Source organism: Vipera berus (assembly GCF_964194415.1).
Source record: "Vipera berus genome assembly, chromosome: 6".
Taxonomy (NCBI): domain Eukaryota; kingdom Metazoa; phylum Chordata; class Lepidosauria; order Squamata; family Viperidae; genus Vipera; species Vipera berus.
The window spans coordinates 44,298,982-44,321,499 of NC_138208.1; the positions used below are offsets into that span (position 1 = coordinate 44,298,982).

At 37.4% G+C, this 22,518-nt stretch overlaps 1 protein-coding gene across 4 annotated transcripts in view; it reads left to right on the forward strand.

Moving 5' to 3' along the window:
• Window positions 1-21,656, forward strand: part of RAP1B (RAP1B, member of RAS oncogene family) — a 33,590-nt gene extending 11,934 nt beyond the window's left edge. For all 4 annotated transcript variants that reach the window (XM_081331644.1, XM_081331647.1, XM_081331645.1 and 1 more), the window contains 7 exons: window positions 2,500-2,583; window positions 6,694-6,762; window positions 7,177-7,233; window positions 9,048-9,188; window positions 11,124-11,267; window positions 12,211-12,326; window positions 19,339-21,656. In XM_081331644.1, the coding sequence (XP_081187770.1) occupies window positions 2,527-2,583; window positions 6,694-6,762; window positions 7,177-7,233; window positions 9,048-9,188; window positions 11,124-11,267; window positions 12,211-12,297 (555 nt within the window). In that variant the 5' untranslated portion in view covers window positions 2,500-2,526 and the 3' untranslated portion in view covers window positions 12,298-12,326; window positions 19,339-21,656. The remainder of the gene's footprint in view (window positions 1-2,499; window positions 2,584-6,693; window positions 6,763-7,176; window positions 7,234-9,047; window positions 9,189-11,123; window positions 11,268-12,210; window positions 12,327-19,338) is intronic.
• The last annotated feature ends 862 nt before the right edge of the window (window positions 21,657-22,518 follow it).

The window sequence follows — 22,518 nt, forward strand, 5'->3', positions numbered from 1 at the left end:
GTGTGTGTGTGAAAGCCCTAATAAGCAGGCATATACATAGAATGAAGGCTATTGCTAAGCAGATTGATTTGTGTTTCTTAGATTGTAAGCTGCCCTGAGTCTTCGGAGAAGGGCGGGATATAAATGGGATTAAAAAAACACAAAAAAACCCAAGGGTTTTGCCACCAAGTACTAAGTCATGTAAAGGAGTCAAATACTTATTTCACTCATTAAAATGCAAATCAATTTATAACTTTTTTGAAATGCATTTTTCTGGATGTTTTTGTTGTTATTCTGTCTCACTGTTAAACCTACTATTAAAATTATAGACTGATCATTTCTTTGTCAGTGGGCAAATGTACAAAATCAGTAGGGGATCAAATACTTTTTTCCTCACTGGATGGCCATTGCTTTGTCCCATTAATATAATACACTGAGAATAAAAATATATTTCATCATAGTATTTCATAACTGATTTTTCTGTTGACAGCTCAATATCCCATGAGAATAAAATAATTTACTATGAATCCAGTTGCTAGTAGACATTTGTAGCTGAAGCAATATATTAACAAGCAACTTTCCTGGATTGTATATATGCAAACATTTTGACTGATTAATGTCAATGGATTAATGTCAATGTAAAATCCATTATGCATTTTTAAAACAAGTGAAAAGTCTAATTCATTCTTCCCTTGCTTAATAAGATGAACAGATAGCAGAGTCCTTATTTACTATATTAACATTTTGGAACATTAGTGTATTTTCAGGAATTATCTAAAACAACCCATAGCATTAATTTATGGTGCATAAATGCACACACATAAATTTAGTTATTTTTAATATAGCTAAGAGGACATGTATCTTTTATGCCTTGCATTGCTTAAGTGGCAGTTTAAAAATATGTGGTATCTGACAATTGTTTCTGTGAGGGGTTGATTCTCATTCTTCATTGCATCTCACTCAAGTGCTGCTATCTCAGAACGTAGCAGTTAGCAGATGGTGCATGTATACTATGCATCTTCACAACAAACCATAAAAATACTGTGAGTGCTGCATGAGAGCAACCAATGTCTTTTCCAATTGTGTACCTAAGAATTATCTCCAGTGTTCAGCTTGTCCAGTAAATAGTTTTTCCCCCCAAATTTTGACTTGCCTTTGGATTTTATGCATTGACACAGTAGAAAATGAAGCATATTCAACTGACATTGACTTATTTTATAGTGGACCTTGCAAGTACTACCATACCAAGTTTTTTCCTAATTCCTACAAAGTGTGTTTTAGGTACCTGTCAACTTTCAGACAAGTTCTTTTTATCTCTGAAGTGGTTAAAGCATAAGTATGAAGTGGTGGCTAAGTGGGTTAGGACGCTGAGCTTGTCGATCTGAAGGTCTGCAGTTTGGCAGGTCGAATCCCGAGTGCCGCGTAACAGAGTGAGTGTTACTCGTCCCAGCTTCTGCCAACCTAGCAGTTTGAAAGCACGTAAAAAATGCAAGTAGAAAAATAGGGACCACTACGGTGGGAAGGTGACAGCGTTCCGTGCGCCTCTGGCGTCTAGTCATGCTGGCCACATGACCACGGAGACGTCCTTGGACAAGCGCTGGCTCTTCGGCTTTGAAACGGAGATGAGCACCGGCCCTTAGAGTCAGAAACGACTAGCACACGTGCGGGGGAACCTTTACCTTTACCTTTATGATTGACTAGAAGTGTACCAGGTTTCTGTTCAGTAACCAGAAATATAGTGAGTTCAAAGGGACCCTTGCTGAATATTTTATTTCTGTATTGATTTATTTTATTCATATCCCACTTTTATTTTTGAAAACTCAAGGTGACATGTATAATGCTTGCTGTTTTCCTTACACCAACAACCACGTAAACTGATAAAGAGCTCAAAATCATCTAGCCAGGTTCTATGCATAGAACAGAGTCTCCTGGGTCCTAGTACATGACTTTAACTATTATTCTAAGTTTCCTCTCCATATAAATGAATGCAAGAGTTTGTAATTAACTTGCATAGCCAGTACTCATAGTGAAAAGATATTGCATTACCAACTGTTTATCTATATAAGCCTTAGTCTTCATAAGAGATAATGCCACAGGTTCTAGAATATTTGCTGTTAATGTAATTGTATAGTTGGGTTAAGGAAAACCTGGAATGAGTCTTTTGGAATAATAGTGTTATTTCTTAAACTGTAACTCTGGATTAAAAAATTTAGAACATTTTATAAATTGAGATTATGTGAGTTTACTGATAAAAAGTTTGAGGTTAATTTCACATGAGTATATGTGCATGTGCAGATTTGGAGACACTGGATAAATTACCATATTGAAATAAAATATTTTGCTTTTCCTCTGCATACCTTTCAAGGTTTATACCATAAAATGTGTCACTAACTTTGGAATAAGATAGCCATAATTTCTATTCATTGTTTTTAATTCCACAATTTCATACATGGCATACATGTTAATCAACTACATTGACACATGTATATTTGCAATATAGCATATTTTTTTGTATTGCAGGTTTTAAGGTGATTTAAGATTTACATCATGCGCGAATATAAACTAGTAGTTCTTGGTTCGGGAGGTGTTGGGAAGTCTGCATTGGTAAGTAGTATTCACCTCCATCTTACTGATTTATAAGCAGAGAAAATACGTTGCATCTACAGCTCAGGGTGACTAAACTTCAGATGACTTCTGTGCATAAAAATATTTTATTCTATTGTGAAACTCAATTTCTAGAATTGGAACTGATTTGTAGAAAAAAAAATAGCACAACAAAGTGATGTGAAGATATATGGCAGACAGGAGAAAGAGCCAGACAATAGTCAGATGAAAAGCAACTTAGTCCAGAGAGACCATGGGGGCATGGAAGAGGTCACAGAACGGACCCTTTCTATTTTTTTGGACTGCAAAGCAGGGAGAAGAAATGTACTTTCAGACTTGCAAATTTATGTTAATGTGGCCTTACAGCAAAGTTAAAGTTAGTACTTGTGGATGTGCTGCTTCTTTGGATTTGCAAGGCTGACAGCAAAATGATCTAGAACACTTTTATCCTTACATTTAGTGCTGAAACAATTCAAGTATTGTGAGCAAGGGAGTATAAGAATTCTTAACTTCCCTCCAAGCAAATGGAAAATTTGAAGACTTCAGAAGCTCGCCTCTTGTTTAGGACTCAATTAAAAAAAATTTTTTTTCCAAAATTGCCTTAGTTCTTTGACAACCCTAGAATGATACTGTAAATAAATGGCTATAAGTTACTTTACTCCTATGAGCATGCACATTTCAGAATCAAGTGAAAGGAGTGCTCATTGGGTGCATCTATTTGTTGTCTATAAAACCTTACAATGATTGGAAATACCTATGTATCTTGCATTTTAAAAATCTAGTCATCTGAGCTACCGCAAGCATTTAGTATTTAGTAGTGTACTTCCTAAAGATCATATCTTTGGAAGATTTTAAACTGATAGGCAGAATAGAGAACCAGTTTGGTTAGTGGTTAATGCATCAAGCAAGAAACTGGGAGATCGTGAGTTTTAGTCCCATCTTAGGCCTGAAGCCACTGAGTAACCTTAGACCAATCACACACTTTCAGCAGGCAATAGCGAACCACTTACAAAGTCTTGCCAAGAAAAGTACAGGACTATCCAGGCAGTCAGTTGAAGTAAAAAAAAAAACAACTCAGAGGCATTCCCACAAAGAGTGAAACTATAAATTTAATTCAGAGAACTTTTAAAAAACTTTTCCATAGAGTGAAAGAGAACATATTGTCTGAGAATGATGAAAGAATTTGCCATAGACCAATATTAGCTTTGTACGAGGGCAATTCGGAAATAAACATCCAATGGGTTATCAATGACAGACACTCGTAAATACAGAACTTTCATTATACACATTAGAAAACTATAACATTGCATTACTTTTTGACATAATCGCCATTCAAATTGCGGCACTTGTCATAACGTCTTACAAGGTTTGAAATTCCTTAGTAAATAGTCACTCAGCACCAAATCTGGGCTATGGGGAGGGGTGATCAAAAACATCCTAACGGAACTGCTTCAAAAGTTCTTGGGTGCATATTTAGCAGTGTGCGGGCGAGCATTATCGTGAACCAACACCACACCAGAAGTCAGCGTGCCCCAACGCTTGTTATGGATGGCTTATCTGAGTTTTTGTAACGTTTCACAGTAGATTTCTAAATTGATGGTCGAACCATGCTCCATGAACTTCACTAGCAGTATTCCTTTGGCATCTTCACATTTGGTGGGATTTGCTATGGCACCACTTCCAGTGTGATGTTAATTCACTATAATGCTCACCCGCACACTGCTAGACACGCCCAAGAACTTTTGAAGCAGTTCTGTTGCGATGTTTTTGATCACACACACACACACCCAATAGCCCAGATTTTGTGCTGAGCGACTACTACTAAGGAATTTCAAACCTTGTAAGACATGAGAAATTTCTCAATTTGAATGGAGATTATGTCAAAAATGTTCTAGTTTTCTAATGTGTACAATAAAAGTTCTGTATCTGTGAGTGTGTCTGTCATTGATAAACAAATGGAGGTTTATTTCCGAACTGCCCATGTAAATTTACAGATTACTTTTTTTAAAAAAGCAAAAAAACAATAGAACTTTGGCTGTTAATGCGGAATTCTCTTTGGAGTATAAAGTCACCTGTTACGTTGTTTAAAATTAGTTTGGAAGGTCACCTTAGATTGCAAGTTACTGATGAAATCAGTGGAAATCTGGTAGTCTGTTACATGTTGCAAAATGGGGTTTTAATGCTTCACAATGTACACTGTCAGTGATAAAGCCATTATCACATGGTGTTGCAGAAAGTGATTTATCTTGGTCTGATTTTTTTTACATCTCAAAACCTGGCATTTTAACAATTGTAAAACTGAATTTACAAACAACTGCAACTCTGAAAATTCACTGACTTAGATGTGTATGGGGTAAAAGCATAAATGACAGAAGTGAAATTCTGAATTTTCTTTTCACCTACTTTAATATTAACATTTGCTTACGTTTTCTTCCTTTCTTCTTTTACAATGGTTGAATAAATAAATATGGCTTCAGTTTCAGTATCTTTTTGAATATGTTAATTTTATAATTTGTAGGTAAGTATAATTTGCATAAGGGATGCGGTGGCTCAGTGGGTTAGGACGCTGAGCTTGTCGATCAGAAGGTCGGCAGTTTGGTGGGTCGAATCCCGAGTGCCGTGTAACAGAGTGAGCGCCTGTTACTCGTCCCAGCTTCTGCCAACCTAGCAGTTCGAAAGCACGTAAAAATGCAAGTAGAAAATTAGGGACCACTCTGGTGGGAAGGTAACAGCATTCCGTGCACCTTTGGCGTCTAGTCATGCCGGCCACATGACCACGGAGACGTCCTCGGACAAGCGCTGGCTCTTCGGCTTTGAAACGGAGATGAGCACCGGCCCCTAGAGTTGGAAACGACTAGCACGCATGTGCGGGGGAACCTTTACCTTTTTTTTACGGTGGGAAGGTAACAGCGTTCCATGCGCCTTTGGCGTCTAGTCATGCCGGCCACATGACCACGGAGACATCCTCGGACAAGCACTGGCTCTTTGGTTTTGAAACGGAGATGAGCACTGGCTCCTAGAGTCAGAAACGACTAGCACACATGTGCGGGGGAACCTTTACCTTTACATATAATTTGTATATATGTGAACTTTGGCATTGCCTTAATTTTAAATAGAAATATGATTATAATGGTGATTTTAGCTGAGGAGTCCTTTGAAGCAATATCAACAACCTAAGATATGCAGATGATACCACTCTATTGGCAGAAAGTGAAGAGGAACTAAAGAGCCTCTTGTTGCAGGTGAAGAAGGAGACTACAAAAGTTGGTTTGAAACTTAACATTAAAAAAACCAAGATCATGGCAAATAGATGGGAAGAAATGGAGGAAGTAACAGATTTTATTTTCCTGGGCTCCAAGATCACCGCAGACGGGGACTGCAGCCAAGAAATTAAAAGATGCTTGCTCCTGGGGAGGAAAGCCATGGCAAATCTAGACAGCACACTAAAAAGCAGAGACATCACCCTGCCAACAAAAGTGCATATAGTCAAGGCTATGGTCTTCCCAGTTGCAATGTATGGCTGTGAAAGGTGGACCATAAGAAAGGCTGAGCACCAAAGAATTGAGGCCTTTGAGAAGACTCCTGCGAGTCCCTTGGACTGCAAGACAATCAAACCGGTCAGTCCTAGAGATCAACCCTGACTGCTCTTTAGAAGGCCAGATCCTGAAGTTGAAACTCAAATACTTTGGCCACCTAATGAGAAGGAAGGACTCACTGGAGAAGAGCCTAATGCTGTGAAAGGTTGAGGGCAAGAGAAGAAGGGGACGACAGAGAATGAGGTGGCTGGATGGAGTCACTGAAGCAGTAGGCATGAGCCTAAATGGACTCCAGAAGATGGTACCTCCAGGAAGGCCTGGAGGAACATTGTCCATGGGGTTGCGATGGGTCAGACACGACTTCGCAACTAACAACAATAATTTTTGAAGCATTGTTCATAATTCAGTATGAGTTTAAACTAGTGAGCCAGTATTCTTACGTCAACTGCTTAAAATATTGATAGTAACTTATGGCTTTATTTGTCCTGAATTTCTTATGAACTTTCCAGTTGAGTTATTGTTAAAAATAAATTCAAATAAACTGTATTTATGTACACACTGCCTTTTATTCTAGACTGTACAGTTCGTTCAAGGAATATTTGTTGAAAAATATGATCCAACGATAGAAGATTCCTACAGAAAGGTATGTGCGGGTTTTTTTAAAATTATAAATATACTTAGTACTTAATATTAAAAAAATAGTCTAGCACTTAAAAGAAGTAAGCATGATAGAGTAATAAAGAGGCATGTGGAGTTCAAAAGCTATTGATCAAAAGAAAGGGATGTAAAGAAATGGCAGTTCAAGAAAAACTAGAAAATTGCTGTTAGAAATTCATAATGCTGGATAAAGTGGAAGAAAAGAGAAGAATAAGACAACCTGCAACAAGATTTATTACAGTAGCAATCATTTTGCTATCATATTATATAAACCTTTACACTTTAATAGCCTGCCAACTTCTTTGAATATGACAAGAACAAACCTCCATGCATTGTGGGTATAACTAATAAAGGCAAGAAACTATGCTTCAATAAAAATTTGCTTCTGTTCTTTTGACAGCAAGTTGAAGTAGATGCTCAACAATGTATGCTTGAAATCCTAGACACAGCAGGAACGGTATGTAAAATAAAGCTATTGTACAATACTATGAAATAAAATGGGAGACTTTCATAATAAGGTTTTGACACTATTTCTGATTTCAGATAGTACGTAACCTAAGAAAACACAAATTAATTTTATCTTTGTTATTTAGTTAGAACAACATTACTGGAAAATAAGACTAATTTCAAGAGGAAAATGAGAGATTGTAAGCAAATTAAATTTTCAGTTTAGAAAGGTGATTGGATCAGCATTTAACATTTCAGTTGCACTAGTATTTAAAAGGGGTTCAGATATTACATAGAATGTTAGCATTTGACTGGTATCCTTTTTCCCTTTTCCATCAGTTAAGTTTCCCAGAACTGGTCTAAAGGATTGGAGAAATCCTTGATGCTTTCAACAACTTAATATATTATTATATTGCCGGGTAAACATAAGTGTTATCTGTGTACATTATAACGATCTTAAATTTGGTATTGTTTCTGCCTAGTTGGGCAACTAGTGTTCATTTAATGTCATTTCATCATTTTACAATGCATTCTTAAGAAATAATTATCTTTGAAGAAAAAGCACTAGAAGTTGAATAATTTGAAAGAAAACTCTTAAAAAGACAAGAACGATGGAAGATGAAACATTAATTTCTTAAGACAAGCAGATGTGTATCTGTCAAAGAATAATATGACTCAGTTTCTACTCATTTGTGATGTTTTATATGAAAGGACAAAAGTGAACAAATATACCTGGGACCCACTATAGTACATTATTTTACAGTTAATAATATGTGATCCATTTGTTACGGAAACTGCATCTTAAAAATGATTGTAGATTCAATTTTTGGCATAATACTTGTGGCAAAGTTCTGGTAGTTGTAGGAAGATTTCAACCCAAGTTTGTGTGAATTATGTAGACAGGAGAGCAGAAATACAGAGAATGTAAATATGCAATAATTTCCTACAGGTAGGTTTGAGAAGAAATGAAATTATTTCAATTCATGGAAGAAATACTACAAAACGGCACGGAAGATATGTAACATGATTCTGTGGTATCTCTCTTGTCCACTCAGATACTATCAATTATTTGATATGCTTGCTGCATCTTGTATATAGTTAGCCTTACAATAGCAATCGGTACCACAATTTCCAAGGCTAAATGATATACTCATAAAGAATGATATCACATAACTGCATTACTTAGCAACAGCAATCACAGCAATCCCTATTGTCTGAAGCTGCAGCTGCCTCAGGAAGCCTCAGCCCAATGCCACTGCACAAAGTCCAGCAATCCCAGGAAACTCCAACATAGCACTGGAGTGCAAAGCACAGCCCACTCAGAAAGCCACACTCCGGGGCAACTATGCTTTGCACCATACTCCAGGGGCAACTATGCTTCATCCTGCAGGGCTGGGACTTCCTACGGTCACTGCAGCATTGCACCATGCTCCTGGGGTCACTGCCCTTCATGCTGCAAGCCTAGGGCTTCTTGGAATGGCTATGCTTTATATTGCAGTGTTGAGACAAATGACCCCGGGACACTGCAGCCATCATAAATATGAACCAATTGCGAAGCATCCAAATTTTTAATCACATGACCATGGAATGCTGCAATAGTTGTAAGTGTGAAAAATCATGTTACCCTTTTCAATAGTGGTAACTTGAAACAGTCACTAAATGAATGGTTATAAATCAAGGATTACCTGTAAATAGTTATCTGTATTTGAAGAATAGTTGCTTGTGTTTATAATAATGATGTTAAAAGGAACATACTCATAACAAGTCAGTTTGACTTTCTAAACAAGCGAGTTTTGAATTCTCCATTTCTCTTTGTATGTACAGGAACAGTTTACAGCAATGAGAGACCTCTACATGAAAAATGGTCAAGGATTTGCTTTAGTTTATTCCATCACAGCACAATCCACATTTAATGATTTGCAGGATCTACGAGAACAAATTCTTCGAGTCAAAGACACTGATGATGTGAGTAACATTTTTTTTCCTTTTGCATGAAGATGGATGTAAAGAATGTATTAAGTACCGTGTTTCCCCCAAAATAAGACCCACCCAGAAAATAAGCCCTAGCATGATTTTTAGCATGCGCCTAATATATGCTGCAGCGCAACAGCCACATCGGCCATTGGAAGGGCTTTCTTCGATCCCCACCGCCCCCATTTCACCCCACCCCGCAGATCTGCCTGGCGGCAGCCTCCACCTACCATTTAGCTTCTGTAGCCCCGCCTATGGCTACAATAAGGGCCTATGGCTACAATAAGGGCCTGTTGTAGTTTTCAAGTAGTCTTCAACTCTTGTGTCAGCAGGTTACCAAAAATTATATGATGGATTATTAAAACCTTCTCCATGTAACAACATTCTTTGCATTAAAAAAATTGCAAATGTTTTTAAAATTACATTGCATCAGAAAGTGCAAATGAATCTTGAAATGACTAAAATAGCCAAGAATATACATAAAAATGGAATAATTGTAGCACATTGCATTTTTCTGTAATACCATTCATTGAACAAATGCATCTGTTTATCTGGAAACATTAATTACCATAAGAACAGAAAAAGAAATCTAAAACTTGAAAACTACAATGGAAAGTTCTGTAATACCTTCAGCTTGTAATTTGGTGAAGTAGGGTTGCAGTTAACAAATATGTCCAATCATGAAATAAATACATTAAAATCAAGAAAACTGAAAACACAATTTTCTTGTGAAAACTATCATTGAAAGAAAAATCCTGGGTGATTGTTTCTTAGAAATGAATTAATAAAGTCTTAACTTTTAAAAATATTTAATAGTAACCAGTGTAGATGTAGCTCTCAAAATATAGTACCACATTTATTCTTCCCCACAGATTTTGATAGTTCCTTCATTTTGCTATACTATCAACTTTCATAAGAATAATATAATTTAAAATATTAGTTTCAATTCAAGGGAACTATTTTTGTAGAAATAATTATCTCCAATTATTATAAATTAGCACAGAATAAAAACCATGATTTTTTAAATAAATCAGTAGGAATATTATTATAAGCTGACATTATATTCTAATTTATTGTATATCCTTAATATTTATGAAATTGCTGTATAATTCTTACATATGTAGATTAGGTTTTGGAACTATATTTTTCTCCCTGTGTGTACTATACATTATCTTTCTCTGATCTTCAGTTTTCGCACCATTCCTTTATGTACAGTTTTTTGTCATTTATAGCTAGTTCATCATTCCTCCATGTGTCTTTTTGCATATGTTCTATTGTGCCTTTCTCACTTTGTTCTAAAGCTCCCATATCCTTCTTAGTTCAATTTTCTATACATTCTGTTGAGACTTGAGGCATTTTTACATAAAACAGAAATTATAGTTTCTATTAAGAAGCTGGTGTTACAAAATCATAACCCACAATTCTCAAATGCATAGTTAAGACTTGAAGTTCATCTCAGTTTTATGTAATGTTTGGTATATTTGCTTAGGATCCATGATTTGGGCTTTGTAGAATCCAAGTTTGATGTAGAGAAAAAGTAGTAAGTTAAATGGTGAACGTTCTCTTTTTTTATCCCTCTTCCTCAGCTAGTCTTAGCTATCTAAAGAAATGAAATATTGATCTGTACATGCTTCCCTTTTAGCCACAACAATTTCATGAGACTTTTTTGTTTCCTGCATACTGAAAAAATAGTTTCTTCTGTTGCCCACTCATGAGTTCCTACTTTCACTTTTAACTATTATGTGCTTGCTCAAGATCACTGTGACAGTTCAAAAGAATCTAACATCTACTACAAACTTAACTCTTTAATTCTCAAATAATTTATTTTTAAAATGCATTTAATTGGTTTTCTTATAATACCCAATTTCTAATAGCCATTCAGTAAATCATATATCATTTTAATGCATATACAATATTTTGTCATTTTAGGTTCCAATGATTCTCGTTGGCAATAAGTGTGACTTGGAAGATGAACGAGTTGTGGGAAAGGAACAAGGACAAAATTTAGCAAGGCAATGGAATAATTGTGCATTTTTAGAATCTTCTGCAAAATCAAAGATAAATGTTAATGAGGTAAAGAGTATAAAGTATTTATAATACTTTTATTTGTCTGAGGCCCACCTCTTCATCAACACTATTTGTGAATGTTAATGGCCGTATATTCCTTTCTAATTTAAAATGTAAGACATTTTTGTTTCCAAATGATGATTAATTCAGTGAGCTGTGTTAATCATTAATTTTAGTAGTATTTAAGTGAAGTCTGGGAATTGTGTTTAAACAGAATGATGAAGTAGATATTATTTAATACAGTGCTTTTAGTGCATGCCCTTTTTAGAAGTTTAAAATTAGGATTTTTAATTATGAATTAAATTTTTATAAATTAATGAATGGGAGAAAATCACTTTTCCCTAGTCTGTTTTAGCTGGGAGAAATAATAAGGGCATTTTAGCCTTGGATTTCACAGAAGACAAAAGCAGTTAGTCATGTAAGCACACTTGAATGCTGTTTCAGTTTGGGGATTTAATTTAAAAATTATCACCTGTGTGTATTATTTTACCCCCATATTTCTCAGAGAACATTCACATTGGGTATTGGAATTCTTTAAACAAAAAAGGGTATCTTGGAAAGGTTAATCTTAAAACACACTCTTCTAGAAACGTATGTTAGGAAGTTTATTGAAAAAGGCAGGTAATTTCTTGAAAATAAATTTCTCAAATAAGTATCATAATTGTAATACAGAGCTATATAATTTTATAGTACGTTTATTCCCTTCTTGTGCAGCACTTAGTATTTCATAATTGCCCAAATGGTGCATCGCAGCATATTTTTACTGTAAATAAGGAGAGTAAATGAGGTAGACAGTAACATGTCCCTATTTCACTGTAACAAAAATTTTAAAAAGTTTCATAAGTGAAATGGGACTGCTACTAAGACTAATCAGAATTCAGTTTAATGCATTACAAGATATCTATAGGATTTAACTTCTGTATTAAATGAAATGAATTCTTATTTACAGATCTTTTATGACCTTGTGCGACAAATTAACAGAAAAACTCCTGTGCCTGGAAAAGCACGCAAAAAGTCGTCATGTCAGTTACTTTAATACATGTATGTACTGTAGCACTGAGCCAGGTAAGATTGCAAGTAGAGCATAGCCTATTGTAAAAGTTACTTCTTGTGATAAATTATAAAATAGTCTTATCGATTTCTTTAAATCCTTCTTGAAGTATTTCTAATCATATAAATAACAATATACCTCCTGTATGTATCTATAGTAATAGACTCCTTGGTTGCAATCCCAAAACAATGGGAGCACCACTTGAATACCACCAGCATTGACAAATTCACTATCAGTCAATTGCCAAAGGGAGCTTCACTCGGAACAGCTTACATTGTGCGACAGTACCTCTAAGTTCATCAGACACGAACATCTGCATATGTCATGTCCTTGGGAAGGATTTGATAGGTGGATAAAAATGCCAAAACCAATCTGAACATTTGGCTGACTGTGCAACAAACCATATATTTAAACTAAACAATGGGGACAGGGAGTTAATTGACTAATCAAACAGGTAGTGAGGAAATACGGGAACTTAGGCACCACACAGGTTGAGTAGAAAGTAAACACGGGGTCAGTCATAAAGGACTCAAATGTCTATACACCAACACACAGAGTATGAACAATAAACAGGGTGGATTAGAAATTCAATTAAATGAAGGCAGATATGATATTGTTGCCATTACGGAAACCTGGTGGGATGAAACCGACAAATGGAACATATAGCTAGAGGGATTTAAATTACTTAAAAGAAACAGATCAAATAAAAGAGGTGGAGTTTCTCTCTATATAAGAAATAACTACATCTCTACAGAAATAGAGCATAACAATGATGAAAACCTGTCTTGAATGCATTTGGGTCAATATAAAAGGGGGGGGAATGACATTGCCATAGGTGTATACTACAGGCCACCAACCAAACAGAGGAAATAGATGAACTTTTTGCTAGTCAGGTAGGTACGAAGCACATCACAATAGTAATGAGGGACTTTAATTACCCTCACAGCAACTGGAAGACAAACTCTGTGCCAAGTGGAAGATCAAACAGATTCCTGACAAACCCAGGAGACAACTTTGTCTCCCAAAAAGTGGAGAAGGGAACTAGAGGATGAGCCATATTGGACTTAATTCTCACTAACAGAGATGAAATGATAGAAGTGGAGAGTGATCATGCAGTATTGGAATTCAATATTATGCAAGCACAAGCAATAGAACATAAAGTCCAAATTGGAGTCTTGGACTTTAAGAGAGCTAATTTCAATAAATTTAGAGCTTGGGAAGGATTTCATGGATGAGAATCTTCAAGAGGAAAACAACTCAAGAAGCTTGGGAAATTTTCAAAAGTGAAATTATAAAAGCCCAGTATAGCACAATACCAATGAAGAAAAATAACAGCTCTCAAAAGAAACCAACATGGCTGCATAAAGAACTCTCTGATAAGAGACTTTCGATTTTGCGTCACAGCGAGATGAACACAGGAAGGCAAGGCTCTGCCTTCCACGCCTGATTCGCCCTTTTGGGAGCCCTGAAAAGGGCCTAAAGTTGCCCAAAGAGGCGATGAAGAAGAGGTGCCTTGTTGATCATGGAGAGATGGTGGTCTCTCTATTCGATCCACAGAAAACCCTCTAAACCGGCAGGGGAAAGACCAGCCACACCTCTTCGGCCATTAGCTGCTGAGAACTGAAGAACAAAAGCTTTAATTAGCATGTCATAAAAAGCATGGGACGTGGTGGCTCAGTGGGTTAGGACGCTGAGCTTGTCGATCCGAAGATTGGCAGTTTGGCGGGTCGAATCCCAAGTGCCGCGTAGCAGAGTGAGGGCCTGTTACTCGTCCCAGCTTCTGCCAACTTAGCAGTTCGAAAGCACGTAAAAGTGCAAGTAGAAAAATAGGGACCACTACGGTGGGAAGGCAACAGTGTTCCGTGCGCCTTTGGCGTCTACTCATGCCAGCCACATGACCACGGAGACATCCTTGGACAAGTGCTGGCTCTTCGGCTTTGAAACGAATATGAGCACCGGCCCCTAGAGTTGGAAACGACTAGCACACATGTGCGGGGGAACCTTTACCTTTACCTTTAAAAAGCATGTTATATAAATGTTTAATATTGAGGAAATCATAACTGATAAAGATATTGCAAATACTGATGAAAAATCAAACTTTAACAAGAGTACAAAACAGTATATTGATTTATGAATTGATATTATTTGTAGGATTTTAGTAAAATATGATGAAGATACTTATATCTAAATTTGTATGCATTAACAATACCAAAAATTGTAATGGTGTAATGAAGGGAAAATGGAAAAAATATGGAGAAGATCAGGAAAAATTACTGGATTGTGTAGTATTGAACAGATTTATATTAAAAAGTTAACGTTAAATATTTGAACCCAGACAACATGTTTACTAACCACTAAAGACTGTAATTCTTAAAAATTAATAAAATTTAATAAAAAAGAACACTGATACTTGAAGGATTCCATGGATGAGAATCCTCAAAAGAAAACAACTCAAGAAGCTTGGGAAATTTTGAAAAGTGAGATAATAAAGGCCCAGTCTAGCACAGTACCAACGAAGAGGAAAAATAACAGCTCTCAAAAGAAACCAGTGTGGCTGCATAAAGAACTGTCTGACAAATTGAAAGATAAAAAGGACAAGTATAAACAGTGGAAAGAGGGGCACATAACAAAGGCAGGACATCAGCAAATAGGCCGAGCCTACAAAGATGAAGTGAGAAAAGCTAAGGCTCAAAATTAATAAGGCTTGCAACAGAAGTAAAAAATAACAAAAAAGCTTCTTTCAACATGTAAAAAACAAGAAAAAAGTCAAACGATTGGTCCATTAGTGGGAGAAAGTGGCAAGGTAATAGGCAACAGGGAGAAAGCAGAACTACTTAACTCATTTTTTGCCTCCGTCTTTACACAAAGGGAAAAAACAGTGCAACCTATCAAAAACAGTACCGTACAAAACAGATTAGAAACAGAAGTTAAAATAGGCAAGAAAATGATAAGTGAGCAGCTGTCCACCCTAGATGAATTCAAATCACCAGGACCAGATGGATTACACCCCAAGGTTCTGAAGGAACTGGCAGACGTGATCTCAGAACCACTGAACTATATCTTTCAAAGATCCTGGAGCACCGGGGAACTACCAGAGGACTGGAAAAGAGCTGATTTAGGGGGGAAAAGGAAGGAAAAAAAATGGTTCCAGGAAATTACAGACCTATCAGCCTGACCTCAATACCTGGAAAGATTCTGAAAAAGATAAGCAGTGAATCAGTGAACACCTAGAAACAAACAAGGTCATAACCAAAAGTCAACATGGGTTTATCAAATATTGTGCCAGGCAAATCTTATTGCATTCTTTGACAAGATGACAAAATTAGTAGACCAGAGGAATGCTGTGGATATAATTTATTTGGACTTCAGTAAGGCATTTGATAAAGTAGACTTATTACTAGATAAGATAGAAAAATGTGAGTTAGCATCAGAACCAGATGTATTCATAACTGACTGACCAACCGCACTCAACATGTAGTCCTCAATTGAACTGCATCTACATGGAGGGAAGTATGGAGTGGGATAGCCCAACGCTCTGTTTTAGGCCCAGTACTGTTCAACATCTTCATCAATGATTTGGATGAGGGGATAGATGGAGAACTCATCAAATTTGCAAATGACACCAAGCTGGCAGGAATAGCCAACACTCCAGAAGATAGGCTTAAGATACAGAAGGATCTTCACAGACTTGAACATTGGGCACTATCTAACAAAATGAAATTCAATGGTGAAAAAAATAAGGTTCTACATTTAGGCAAGAAAAAACAAATGTACAGGTACAGCATAGGTGGTAACTCGCTTAATAGTAGTAACTGTGGAGGGATCTTGGAGTCCTTGTGGACAATCACTTAAATATGAGCCAACAGTGTGTTGGAGCAGCCAAAAAAGCCAACACAGTTATAGGCTGCATTAACAGAGGAATAGAATCAAGATCACATGAGATGTTAATACCACTTGATAATGCCTTGGTAAGGTCACACTTGGAATACTGCATCCAGTTTTGGTCACCATGATGGAAAAAAGATGTTAAGACTCTAGAAAGAGTGCAGAAAAGAGCAACAAAGATGATCAGGGGACTGGAGGCTAAAACATAAAGAACGGTTGCTGGAATTGGGTATGTCTAGTTTAATGAAAAGAAGGAATAGGGATGACATGATAGCAGTTCCAATATCTCAGGGTTGCCACAAAGAAGAGGGAGTCAAGCTATTCTCCAGAGCACCTGAAAGTAGAACAAGAAGCAATGAATGGAAACTAATCAAGGAGAGAAGCAACCTAGAACTAAGGAGAAATTTCCTGACAGAACGATTAATCAATGGAACAACTTCCCTCCTGCCTAAGCAGGGGTTTGGACTAGAAGACCTTGAAGGTCCCTTCCAACTCTGTTATTCTATTCTGTTTTGTTCTATTCTACTAATAAGTAGAATTAGCAAGGTGCATAATTTGTATTCTAGTATCTAATAATAAGAATAAAAATAAAATCTGTTTTGTGATGCATTAGAAGAATTAGCCTATCTATAACCATAAATGTTTAAATACCAGTACAGATATTTTCTAAATTATAAATATTTAAGCAAATTAAAAAAGATATAGGAGTAATCACTGTTGAGTAGAATCTCACATTCAGTTGTGTGCTACCCATGTTTGAAAAATGGGTAGGTCAGAGTAAGAACAAGGAGGGCAACTTTTTGTGTGCCAATGTCTGTTATCAGCCAAATTGATTCTATAAATGTATAATGTATAAAATATATAAAAATGTATTTTTTTAAAAAAAAATTAAGGAGAAACAGCTAGGCTCACTTCAGTAGATTAAGTTATATGAACCTTCAGAACCTGTCCTATTTCCTTATGTTGGCAAGCTAACACAAAGGTTTATTGAGCTATAACGGTGGCGAACCTTTTTGAGACCAACTGCCCAAACTGCAACCTGAAACCCACTTATGCATTGCTGGGTGCCGGGGACATGGCCAAGTGAGTGATGCTCCAGAGACCCAATCCAGGTGTCGGAGGCCTGCAAAATCGGCCGTGGGAGGGGGGAGCGAAATCGCTCTGCAGCCCTAGTTCTGGGCAGCAGAAGTGTTTTGCAGGCCTCCGATGCCCGGATCGGGCCTCTGGAGCATTGTAAAATCTCCCCACAGCCATGGATGCGAACTCCAGAAGCTTTGAAAACACTTCTGCTGCCCAGTTCGGCTGGGAGGGGGGCGAAATCGCTCTGCAGCCCTAGATCTGGGCAGCAGAAGGCCTCCGATGCCCGGATTGGGCCGCTGGAACATCGTAAAATGATCAGCCAAGGGGGCGCAAAATTGCTCTGGAGTCTTACCTGGATTCGTGCTGCAGCTGCCTCCACCATCCAGCCCGGATCCTCCAGCTCTTGCAGCTGCTCCCTGACTCTTAGTGCAGAGAGAAAAAGAGCAAGAGCGCAGGAGCATGTGGAGAGGGGGCAGGGCAGCCTGGCCCCGCCTCCCTCTTAGGTGATGGCGCGTGTGCCCACAGGGATGGCTCCACGTGCCACCTGTGGCACGCATGCCATAGGTTCGCCACCCGTGAGCTATAAGATTTTAAAGATACTCTTTCCCTAGAAGTATGAGTCATTTCGTGACTACAATACTAAAATGTAATTGAAGTGAATCTCATGTTGATGTTATTTCCATTTTATACAAGTCTCTAATGGTAAAACTGCTCAGATTTAAATACTTTGGAAATTTCCCTGGGCCTGTTTCTTTAGTTTCATCCTTTTAAAAAAATCCATCTATTTGATATTCAATGAAGCATAAGCATTTTCACTAAAGTAACTTGCTTGTTACGATTGCTTGTATGAGAGTGATACCCATTTTGAAATTAGGTTTCAATAAAATGAGCAGAGACTAATGCTTAGAAAATGGGATTCGTTTGTTATTACTAGAAGTTTTAGCAGCTGTAGAAAGAATTAAAATTCTCAACTGGGTAATATCCAGTATCAGACTAGTGGACTTCACTGGAACAAAAGAACTGTACTTTCTCTCCTCTTTGTCTCCCCCCCCAAGCGCTCTAGAACAGATGCTAATAATGTAAAATGCATTGTAATGTGGAGATCCCCCCTCACTACATTTAACAGACTATTTTGATTGAAGTACAGCAGCATTTTATTTTAAGTCATATTTTACCTAGCAGTTAAATATTTCAAAGCAGCTCACAACAATTCCTAGATTTTATAATTATCTCCTGATGTTTTCAAAGTTGAATAAATATTATTGTACCATGCTTGCTATGTTATCTTGAAATAATAATACCTATTTTAACCAGCAGCTGTTTGCTTTTATAGTTACAGCACAACCCAAAACAATGTTTTCATTTGGTGTTCAGTTTTTTTACCCAGGCCTATTAAATTTGCTTATGTTTTATGCGCTTTTGTTCTTTCTGTTGGTTAAATAAGTTTCATTACTGCGTTCCTGTTTATTTACCTAGGTTGGTATTTGTAGAGCTGATGTTTGAACTTTTTACCTGTTGGTGTCCACCAGCCAATGGAAAAATGGAATCCTCATTTCCTGAATATATAAATTTATGTTAGAACATGGGTCTTCAAACTTGGCCCTTTTATGTGGCTGAGGAATTCTGGGAGTTGAAGTCCACAAGTCATAAAAGGGCCAAGTTTGAAGATCCCTGTGTTAGAAGATTAGGGGTTTACACAAAAAAGAGGGGGGAGAATGAAGAGAATCCTATAGAGGGTGAATGCAGTATTGGATGTATTCCTTCAATTTTGACCTGGTAAAATATCCATCTGCTTAATTTAAATAAAAAAGATAATGTAAATAAGAATTTCAAGTGCATTTTTTCATAAAATCTGTTTGCTGCAAGGAGGTCCTGCAAGTTCATCTTTATAGTGGATCCTATGCTTGAGTGATTGAATCAAGTTTAATTGAAGAGTAGTAGGTAATCCAAGTTAGACAAATAAAACTATTTAATGCTTTGGAAAATTTAAGAGCAGGAGTTCTCTTTTAACTATTTAGGTAAATGTAGCAGCTAATTCTCTGTTGTTTGTCCTTGCCGCAGGTCTGAAGAACTGTTGCTGACTACAACAGCGCCAGCATTCCAACTTTGTTAAACCTGCCAACATCTTAAATGGACTTTCCTGTGGTGGTACCCTTATAAAATGATGACAGCTACATCAGTTTGCACATTGTAATCACTTTCCAGTGTCACAAGAGATTTTTACATATGCATAATCTAAGTGTATGCAACTGGTAAAACCAGAGCCTACATCCAGTATTACCAGTGAGAGACATTGTTCATTTACCAATGTTGTACATGTATGAAATCCGTACTGTATACTGCAACAAACCCCATACTTCCTATTGGAGAGTACAATAATGTAAATCCTAAAAGCACCACTATTTTAGCATAATAAAAGAAAGTCCAAAGAGCTCCTATATAGACTACTCCAGATAACTTTGCTTCATTGGTATTTGTAGCTTATTGTAACTTTTTTTAAAAAAAAAATACAGGATCATCATTGTATTGTACAAAAGCGCTTTGATTAACACAACAGCTATATAGTTTTTTAATTTTAGGATAAAAAAAACCTGTGGAGACAGTGAACTAGTGTCTTTAAAATGAGTCCTTTCAGTATAATGTCTGTCTAAAGACATTGCCTTTAATATCTGTTGGGAAGGAAATGTCCAGATTTTTCAACCTTTTATCGTATGTTTCCTTTTCCTTGTTTACATAGGGAACAATGTTTATAGTTGTGTGTACAGTGGGGGTCTACAACAAGAAGTGTATATTATAAAACAATTTTTAATGATTTAACAATTTTTTGTAAATCATTTCTGGGCTTCTGCAGCTGTAGATTCTCACTGTGAATTCCCTTGCTTGCTCATGCATAAGTGTATTTGCAATACCAAATATACAGGTTTAGTACTTTTGCCTGTTAGTGATTGTTTTACATGTGTAACGTTTTGGTTGAGATGTTAAATGGTGGACGAGTACTGTGGATGTGAATGTGGGAAGTAATTTTAATCATGTGTAATTGGTCCCAAGGCCTAAGTTGCAGTAATTACCTTTTTGCAGATTTATTTAACAATGCCTTGTTGCTTTGTATGCATTGTTTGGGTGTAAAGATTGCGTGTAAAATCCAACAGGGAGCCACAGTATTTAAATTGACAACCTAATGTTACAACTGATTTGAGGTGGCCAAATGTAAACTAAAAGCCTTAATTAAAAGTGGTGCAATTTTGTATGACTTAGCATCAGTAGTTCAATAAATTTGGATTGCCATGCAAGGGCTTGCATTACAACTACCTGTTCTGTAACAGATTGTTTTGTGTAATGTTTTAATGAACTCATTAACAAAATGTTAACATGAGCCAAAAAGCAGAACTTTTTAAAGAGCCTAAGTCAGATTTATACACCTCCAACCACTTTTATCATTGTCCCAATTGGTAGACCCCAACTAGTATCTCAGCTCCATAAGCACAAGCCAGTATAGCCAGTGGTGAAACATTGTGGGAACAGTAGTGTAAGTATTTAAAGAATCCCCCATTGCTTATATACCTAAGATAATCATGGCTTTATACTACTAAAGGTTCCTATGGTTTGTTTCAATAGAAACTTTGCAGAGTTTGATATGTATCCACTGAGAAATGTGAATATTACATGGCTGGTGCACTGAAGAAATCAACATAATAGAGTGATTTTCTCTCTTGCCCTAGATCTTCATAACCAGATCTTTATGATATCTGGCTCCTCATTCCTTCCAATCATTTCCCTTCCTTCATCCTAGATCAGTGGTGGCGAACCTATGGCACGAGTGCCAGAGGTGGCACTCAGAGTCCTCTTTGTAGGCACACACGCCGTTGCCCCAGCCCCACTGCCCCCTCCTCATCAGCAGCTCCCTGGAGAAAAGTCACCCCCGGGTGTGGCCCGCGCGAAGCAGCGCAGCCAAGCACATGGCAGCTGGGCAGCAGGGACAAGACTCCACCCTCGCGCCCCATTGAGTGCAGATGATGCTGCGGGGTGCGGGCAAAGGGGGTGGCCACCATGGCGCTGCAGGGCCACCTGGGCAATCTGTTGCAGGCCAGGGGGCGGGGTTGTTTTTGGGCACTCGGTCTCTAAAAGGTTTGCCATCAATGTCCTAGATAACAGTTCTGTTTCTGTTAACTCTTTTGTGCCTTATCTGACTGCTTTGTTTTCTTGGATTGTCCTCAGCTTCCAGGCTTTTTTTTGAAGCTAATGGATTAAGAAGGTAGCACATCTGTGATTGTAAGACATTCATGTATATCAGAATTCTGATTATCTGCTTCTGTATCCACCCCCTTTTTCTATGACAAACATCACACTCCTCTGTAACTTGGTCTGTCTTTCTAAATATGATTTTGTATGCAATTACAAGAAAAATTACCTTTCTTTGACTCATGCATGCATATATTTAGATGCAGTGCTAGAAATCTGTATAAAAAGATTTAGAAATTTGAAAAAACTTTAATTGTTTACCTGTGGAGACAAGATTCAATCTAGCTGTATAGAAAGGAACAACTTTCATAATTTTGGCACAGATCCCAGGCACTTTTTGATTTCTTGCTTAGGACTTGGGTGAGAGTCAGTGTACTGGTTAAGGCATCAAGCTAGAGAGAACTCAAGAGACTGTGAATTCTAGTCCTACCTTAGGCACAAAGCCAGTTGGGTCACTGTGGACTAGTCACTTTGTCTGAACCCTAGGAAAGAGGCAGTGGCAAACCACTTCTGAAAAATCTTGACAAGAAAACTGCAGAGACTTGTCTAGGCAGTCTCCAAGAATCTGACACAGTTAAATGGAAAGAAAAAAGTGTCCTAAGGCAGGGGTCCCCAACATGGGCCACGTAAACAAAGCCCCACCCGCAGGATGCAGGCAGCACACAAAACCACGGCCCCTCCGGTCTGCAGAAAAATGTCTCCACGGAACCTGTCCCTGTTGCCCAAAGTTTTGGGAACCTCTGTCCTAAGGTATAAGCCAGGGGTAGGCAACCTCGGCTCTTTTATGACTCACAGACTTCAACTCCCAAAATTTCTGAGTCAGCTATGCTGACTCGAATTTTGGGAGTTGAAGTCCGTGAGTCATAAAAGAGCCGAGGTTGCCTACTCCATAGTACGTCAGTTCCCTGATATGTTGCTTCTTCCATGTCTATAGATAACAACTCAAAATATTACTTGCTACTACCAAATCAAAGCAGATTCCCTTTCAAGAACTGCAAGAGA